Raw genomic sequence first — 8,444 nt, 5'->3', positions numbered from 1 at the left:
GCTATTAGCAGTGCAATCTACATAACTAATTAAGCGTTTGTTAAATTAAAGGGTTCAATATTGTGTATGATTTTCTAAACAGGTTCCTAATTCATGAGTTTAATCCCTGCATAAAAGTAATCATCTTAAATTCTAATGACTATATATCAATGATTCAAGGGATTTGTCAAATTGAGTTAAATACGTATCAATTATTGATATTGGAATCTCTTATATGACATAGAAAGATATCCTGAATTGATATTGATTATTATTCTTAATGAGCAAATGATACTTCTTTGAATAAATGTAACATGGTGTATTTTGATGATGACCGAGATTTATGCATTTCAAATGAATATGTAAGATCTGTTTTCCAATTGCGTAAAAGATTGTATTCATTTATGCAATCTCCTTGAGGTGGTTACAGTTCAGTCTTCACACATCCAATATCACGGGAAAAAAAAAATGTTAAGTGGGTACATTTCAATTCTCCATTTTAGTATCAGACGTAATGTTAAAACTAAATGTTATATTATGTATTACTACATGTCAATATTACTTTCCTAGCATTAATAGGTGGCGCAGGGGGAAGAAGCAGTATACCTAGAATCAACAGACACGAAAAATTTGTTTTAAATTAGCCCTTTATTTATCGGGCTTGAGACTAAAAGAATGGTTGAGACACATTCATCTGATTTGTCCCGACTTTATCCGTATAACAATCAAAGGCTATTGAAGTAACAAGAAATTTAAACATGTGTCTTAAATCTATTTACCATTTAGTAATCAGATCATTCTATCTTACTTCCTTTGGTTTGTAATCATTCTTGTCCATCGACTCTGTTTTACTAAGTCTTTCCATATTATACTAACTCTTTAAAGTTATAGTTGGATTACTATTTCTGTCAATTAAGCCCTCTTAACATGCTAGGAGCACACTTGCTACCCAAGAGAAGGACCACCTTCCCCTATTTAACAGGTGAGTTTAAGTTTTATCTTGACGGTGTAAAAGAAATTTGACAGAAGAGTAACGAAGGCAACATTATTGCTAACAATACTATCTAATATTAGTATATCATTGGCAAGAGTTGAATATTTAGGCACACACATTTACATTCAGAGTCCACAAGATAACATAAAGCTTACAATCAAAGCCATGTTATATTCCAATAAGGTTGTACATTGTGGAATCATTAACTATCAAACAACCAAATCAAGGGTCAATCGACGGTTCATCTATGGTCAAGCCAAGTAGTTCTGCGAAGAAGCTCTTGACAGGTGCAGGCCACTTATAAGATGAGGAACCTTCAAAAGTAAAAATACTTGATGCATCATCGTCTTGCAAATCATGCAATGCCACGTGTTCCACGTTTACAGAACTCCCGTCTGTTGATGCATTCTCCGCTAAGTATGGAACAACATGCTTTCTCATATCATTAGAAGAAATTTGAAGGTGATTCCCAGCAACTTTGACATATTTCACCTTCCCAGCATCGTCCAGGGTTTTCAAACCAATCCAATCCTCGATATACAGCTGAGTCTGCCCCAACAAAAGGCAAAATCTCACTTGGTTAAACTTGAAGTGCAAAAGTAGAGAAAAACAAACTTCCTTTTCAAATATTGTCTAACTTAGCTTTCGCGGATCTGAAACGGGACTAACTATGAAGATCATGCAATGAAGGCAAAACGTTATGATGGAATTATGCAAGAAAGAACGGGGTGCAGGACGGAAATCATGCATTTTTGTCGAAGAAAAATGTTATACATACAAATGCAATGCACGGATTTGGGTTCTTCTTGCTTATCATACATATGTAAAGAAATATTGAGAGGAAATGCCTTGTTTGCTTTTATGGTAGTAAAAGGTATATAACTTGAACAATTCTCTTAACCAGATCTGACGGCATACCTCCTGTGGTGGCAAAATAGGTTCAAAGGCCCCATCTGGATAATATCCAAACCAAGCAGTCTCCTTTGGTATCAAAACAGTATCATGTTCAAACTGTGAATAAGAAAGAAAAAAGAACACAGGAAAGAAGAGTGTGATGTTTCCGTAACTGCTGCAAATTGCGGTCATTTGACACGAACTGAAACAAAATTAAATGCAATGGCAGGACTGACAAACCATGATAAGGACAAGATTCTCCAAGCTGCTGAACCGTTTCTTATAGGTGGAATTTCTATGACTAGGGATTTCATTGTTAAGCTTTGGGAGAAACCGGCAGCTTTTCAGGTACCCAGCAATATTCTGTGAAGAGAAAGATACACGTTAAGCTTACAAATCTGAAAGACTGGTAAATAAATTTTTGCCCCACTGCCCCCTCCTGGGCAAAACAGCTCCTCCAGGAGAAAACAATTCAATTACCAAACGAAGGAAAGAAAATTAATTTACTTTTTATATATCATATCTTTCAACACATACATTGTTCATGGAACTCACAGCCATAACCTTCTTTTAGCATTTATTTCAACATCCAACTGCACTATTCTTTGATTTCAAATGGAGAAGAAAAAGTACATCTGAAATGAAATGGAAACTACAAAGTTAAAAAAAGAATCTAAAATTCCTTCCCCTTGTTTTTGCTTCATCCACAACCCACCTAAAGTCCCAAAATGCAGCAGCCGCCAGCTGCCTCTCCCTCCTTAATTACTTCGATTCCCATATTACCAACCCCTGCCACTAAAAAGCCGACACCAGCACATGTGCATAGAGATAGTTAAAAGCACCAATACACACAGTAATCCTCTCCACTCCATCTGTCTCTATCATAATGTTTCAATCACACACAGAGCACAACCCAGCCAATATAAAATGCAGAGGAACCGTATTAACCATTTTCTTCTGATAAAAGCACATACAAAGATCCTACCTTCCCTATATCCACTCAAACCACAACCGATGCAGTCAATTCCTCTCTATCCTTTAATGAACTTACATGCAACCAATCATTTCTCTTCAAACAATAAGTGGTAGTATATAATAGAAACACAGAGACAAGACATCTTGAACAAATAGGATGAGCATTATGAATTTTGGAGCTTTGAGCTCTGTGGCTTATCAAAGTTGTAATCGTTTTAGTTCCACAAGACTTTATGCCCATTTGAAATTTGATTTTACATAGTCCACTCCCATCAATATGCGGAGAAGCAGCAAAGTTGTGAAATTGATTTTACAGTCCTTTCTCACCAAAATGCACAGAAGAAGCTAAGTTGTGAAGCCACTAAAAATTTTCATAGGATTATTTGCTCAGCTCCTTATGACATTAAGTAATGGGGAATACAGTAATAATGCCACTTACATTTGGAAGCTTGAGATACCCACTAGGAGCCAAGTGAGCCTGCAATTTAAATATTATCATTCCAAGGAAGCATACCAAACATCCCTTGATAAATAAACAAAATCAGAACTTCGTAATTACCTGGACGAATGCGGAGTATATCTCCGACTTGATCAGATTATCAGCAATAATGCAAAAAATCCCAGACTGCAAAATGAATATGAGATCAAGAACAATACAAAAATATCAAGGGGAATTTACATGATTCGGCGATAAAAAAAACCTATAAATGAACCTCGTCACCCCCTGCTAAGGCAAAACCACTAATTTGGTCATATCTCCCCTAAATAATCATCATCAAGAAGGTAGAGCAGTGCCTAGGACGGCGCAAGTCACGATTTACGCAGGCCCCAATGCTGTGCTGGATACTGAGTGGGAAGCCAAAAAAAAAAAAAAAAAGGAACAGTGCCTAGGATGCTTCTATTAATCTTTCCCAAAGGAACAAGGAAGAGGCCCTCATGAAAGAAGAGTGCTGGCCAGCAACAGTAAGAAGATAACCTTACATAATTGCCTGATCCAGCAGCCGGAAACTACCAAATAAACTTGTCATATTTAAGAATAAGAAGCAAATGATGGTATAAAACTATACAAACACTTACACCACAGAGAGGAACTGAAGCAGTGCCAGCATGAGGTCCTCCTAAGGAAATTAAATTCTTAACCTGTCATGGAATCAGGTACAAATATTTATTATTGAGATTTCTAAAGTACAGCAAACATAAGGCCTAGACAGATGACAACAGCAACATGTGGAATCAATAATCAATAATATAAAGAAAAGCCATGTGAAACACTAAGAAATTCAATAAGTCTCCCTTGGACTTCTCCCTTTTCCTTCTTTGGAAATCCTAAATCCAAAACTTCCCCACTCGACATAAATCTCCAGTGAGAATGCAGATTAAAGGTCGGGAAGCTACACATTTGACCCCCTCAGCCCTTTAGGGAGTCAGGACAATATACCAATTCGTTCCACCAACTGCATTAAACAGGTAGATAAAGAGTACTAGTGTTCCTCGCCATCTTTTTTCTTTTTCTTCGTTTTCCATTTGCATATCCCATCACACAAGTAAGGAGACTTTTCTTTGCTTCAACAACAAGTAGAGGTTGTGTTACAGAGTAATAGGAGGGCCCAACCCAAAATACTAACCTAGTTAGGTGGGAGCCTGTTAGTATTTCTCTTTTTAATCAACGAGGGACAATTGGCACACAACAAGTTGAAGGGATGGCTAGCTACTGGCATATTAAGTATCAAAAGAAAGACCGGATCATATTTTGGATTCTGATATGTAATCATGGTGGAGAGCATTGAAGTGCTACCTACGCTGTTGTTTTAGCGGAGGGCAAGGTGAAGATGTGTTGTTCTGAATGTGTGGACAATCTACCAAAAAATCTTGCTAGGATTGAGAAATAAGAACAGGAACTGGGAAACTAAGATTCCATAGAGCATTGAGCCTAAGATTCTTTGTTTTTTTCAAAGATTTTTTTTCTATGAGAGTGATGTTCGTGCCAGCTTTCGCGCACCTCGACTATTCCACCGGGTACTTGCTACCTCCCACCAGCACATGCTTTCAAACAGAGCCCCACAGTTTTTTTAACTCAAATATTCCACTGTCCTATTATGAGTAATGAACTTAATGCAAAGATATAACTGTCCTATTATGAGTAATGAACTTAATGCAAAGATATAATTCCATGGAGTCATAAGCTGATTTATAATCATACAGTGGCTAACACATATCACACAGAGGTACATATCCACATATGTAGCAAGAGCTAGGTTGAAACGAATAGAATAAGAAAGATCTGACTTTGACTTTAAGAAGCAAATAAAATTGAAACTCTATCTTTATTGGATGCATATCAATTGGAATTACATGCAAAACGCCAAAAGCCTGGTTTAAGCTTTTTTATACCTGTGGTCCTCCCTCACAATATTCCACAACAGCTCGGCCTATTAGGTTACCCTGTATCATAAGCAGATAAGTAGTGAATATGCAGTCCATGCAACCATAAACCAATTGAATCCAAAATATTACACCATATAATAAGCATTTGCATTCCAGGTGAACAATATTGTTATGATATCATGCGTCTGGCATGGTCTCACCTACAAATTATATGGATTAAATAAATCCAAGTGAGATCAGTAAAGGATGATTTCGATTATTCTCTCTTAAAACATTTGTTCAAATAGAGTTCTCCTCGAAAATTTTCTGTTTGGGACCTGACCCCCTTAATTTACTTTTACTGAAGCTAAAAAGTGTAAAAATATAGAGCTACTAACCTTCTGAGTGACATACAAATAAGGTACTGGAAAGATACACGCATGAAAGTAGTGTACAAATTTACAAGATCTAGTTTCTTTAACTAACCTGTGAGAGACCAACTATGTTGTAACCATCTTTGAGTTCTTTCATTTCCTTAACCTGTACCCGCAAATTTGTTTTTGTCAGTGATTAGAACAAATAAAAGAGATTAGCCACACAAAAAAAAAACTTAGTTGACAGAGCTACACTACCTTGCTACACACGACATCAGCCTGCACATGAAAAAGAACAGATCAGAACTCGGTTCTGAAAGTTTCATTTTTTTTTTATTTTTTTTTTTTAATTTTATTATTATTTTTTTTTTGGAGAATGGTAACATCTCTGAAAGTTTCTTTGCCCAAGACAACTAGTAGCATGTAGGTTTTAATGAGTGTCATTACCTGATCCTGTAAAGTCATAAACCAGGAGTCCCATGATCCATTTCCAATTTCCCTACGAGAGGAGAGGTCAAAGATAGACCAAAATACAGAATAAGATACATTACATAACCACGCAACAGAAATTAAGGAGAGTTATGTGGAGACAAAACATAGGTGATTTTGTAGGACTTGGTCCATAAAACAGAATCATATCAGTTAAGACTGTCCATAGAAACAGAATGGATTCAGCAAGATTCAAAATGCAAATCGTGACAGGTGACATAATATCTGCTTATCAAACCTATCTCAACTATGACTTCAAGGTCAAACAAAACAAATCCTACAAATAATCTTGAAGACAATACATCCAAAATAGAGATAGCAGAAGTCCTTTTATCTTTTCCTTTTTCTTTTGGTGGGCGGAGGGCGTGGGAGAGGGCTTGGGATGCCTTTCAGGAAACTTTCTAATCAATTTCTGATTATCATGTAGCTTTGATCATACTCAATCTTTTTCAATAAGTGATAGTCAATTAATCAGCTGAGCACAATTTCAGAACAGCCACTATCCAGAAGTAATTCCAACTTTGATATGAAGCATAAACTCTTCTGTTTCAGAATAATGGCTAGCTAAAAGTGATGAATGTTAGTCTAAACAACCTATCTAATGACACAACTAATGATAAATAGAGTGCTCATTGAACAATTACCCTCGGTTCATTGTATAAGTTGCTTCCTTTTGCAAGTAGCTTGTCAAGAAGCTTCTTCAAATCAGAAGAATATAATCATTATCAAATGCTTCAGTTATATCAAACGAACACAAATACAACTCACTAAAGCCGTACCACCAGTACTATTAATTCAAGATATGGTTGTCACTATACAACAAACAATTATTATTCTATACAAGCTTTCACAACAAAATTAAATTCACATTTTGATGTTATACTTTCTCTATGAAACTTGCAATCTTTATTTTAGTATTTTCTTCCACTATTTGCATACAGATACAGTGTTAGCAGAAATGTTCTACACGCCAAATAAGATTATGTCAAATGGTCATATATTAAGTACAGCCACTAAACCAATTTTCAAGAAAGATTAAGAAAGAAAGAATTACAAGCAATATCCTTCAGATTTGGACCATTGACTAAGCTCCTCTGTGAAACGTTTGACTCCATGGTGAGAACACTGATCTCCAATTCCTATTAATCCAAACAGATATTTAAATTAAGTAATATTAACAGTAACAAAAAAAAAAACTGAGGAAAAAGAATAATAAATACCATGTAGAACAATAAAGGGGATTGAGGAAGATATTGGAATCCCAATAAGAATCAAGATTAGGAAGACTAGTGATGAAGATGAAAATACACGATCACCCATCAAATTATTTTCTTGAAAAGTTTATTTCTTTTTCTTTTTTGTTATGGGTCAATATATATTCTTGAATTATTTCTTCACACAGTGTCTTCCTCTCCAGGTACTTTTGCAGGAAAACTGGGAGTTTTTTTTTTTTGGTATATGAAGTGAAGAACAAAACAAAGCAATAATGAGAGGGTGGCTAAAATTTTGGAGGTACCAATCACAATCCAAAACAAGAATTAAAGTGATGAGGGCATGTAGATGTAGGTGAGATTTGTCGTTTTCTTTTCTTTCTTCATTCTTCTATAATAACTGTAGAGTGGACTATAAAATCATTTTTTGTATATTTTAAATAAAAATACGGGCTTTCTTTAATTTCTTTTCTCGGAAGTATTATACTATTATCTACTCCTTGACTATTTTATCTCTTGTGGCTGAAAATTGCCATATTGGTCTTTAAGTTATGTTGTTTCATTTTAGATTACATTTTTAATAATTTCACTTTACCTATTAGGTCCTCAATTTTGTTCAAAATGACAAACTTAACAAAAATAACAATAGTAATTTAAAAACTTAAGGGTTACAACTCCTAACTATATTAATGAGATGATGTAGAGTTCAAATTTCTTTTTTTTTTTTTTTGAGAAAGAGAATTGGTGTATAACATCTTCAAAGTTGTTATTGGTACGCAAATGATGCATAATTATTTTTGTCACGGAGGAGTGGCTGCAGATCTACCCTATGACCGAATAGATAAATTTTTTATATTTGCGACTAATTTTTAATAAAAATTGCTAAGAATAAAAAAAAAATTATTCAAATCCTACTTGTTTTAGAACGAGTTGAATCTGCACCTCTTTTAGGTTTTAATTGAACTAATTTAAAAAGAAAGCTAAAGCTAAAAAGGGGAGGAACAAATCTTAGCACTAGTCATCAAGAATAGTTTGAAGGAATACCGTGCAAGATTGCTAGGTATGGGTGACAACTTGAAGCTGCTTCAATGATGGTAGTATAGGAATGTACTTGAGGTCAAAAGGGAATGGAATGTGATGTATTATGTAAAAATGACCATATTT

At 35.1% G+C, this 8,444-nt stretch overlaps 1 protein-coding gene across 2 annotated transcripts; it reads right to left on the bottom strand.

Annotated features, from left to right (window-relative positions):
- Positions 1–1,024: 1,024 nt before the first annotated feature.
- On the bottom strand, positions 1,025–7,598 carry LOC132030331 (uncharacterized). Of its 2 annotated transcripts, XM_059419915.1 has the most exons (12): positions 7,290–7,576; positions 7,124–7,208; positions 6,028–6,079; positions 5,839–5,859; positions 5,693–5,746; positions 5,234–5,284; positions 3,920–3,982; positions 3,402–3,467; positions 3,282–3,320; positions 2,108–2,230; positions 1,892–1,984; positions 1,025–1,522 (listed from the first exon to the last, which is right to left on the bottom strand). In XM_059419915.1, the coding sequence occupies exons 1-12, from the start codon at positions 7,387–7,389 to the stop codon at positions 1,196–1,198; spliced, it is 1,074 nt and encodes a 357-aa protein (XP_059275898.1). In that variant the 5' UTR covers positions 7,390–7,576; the 3' UTR covers positions 1,025–1,195. The 2 variants fall into 2 exon arrangements, with proteins under 2 accessions (XP_059275898.1, XP_059275899.1); XM_059419916.1 differs by lacking the exon at positions 2,108–2,230 and having other exon boundaries at positions 7,290–7,598.
- Positions 7,599–8,444: the final 846 nt, after the last annotated feature.

Source organism: Lycium ferocissimum, chromosome 9 (assembly GCF_029784015.1).
Source record: "Lycium ferocissimum isolate CSIRO_LF1 chromosome 9, AGI_CSIRO_Lferr_CH_V1, whole genome shotgun sequence".
NCBI lineage: Eukaryota > Viridiplantae > Streptophyta > Magnoliopsida > Solanales > Solanaceae > Lycium > Lycium ferocissimum.
This window is presented reverse-complemented; position numbering and strand designations above follow the sequence as displayed.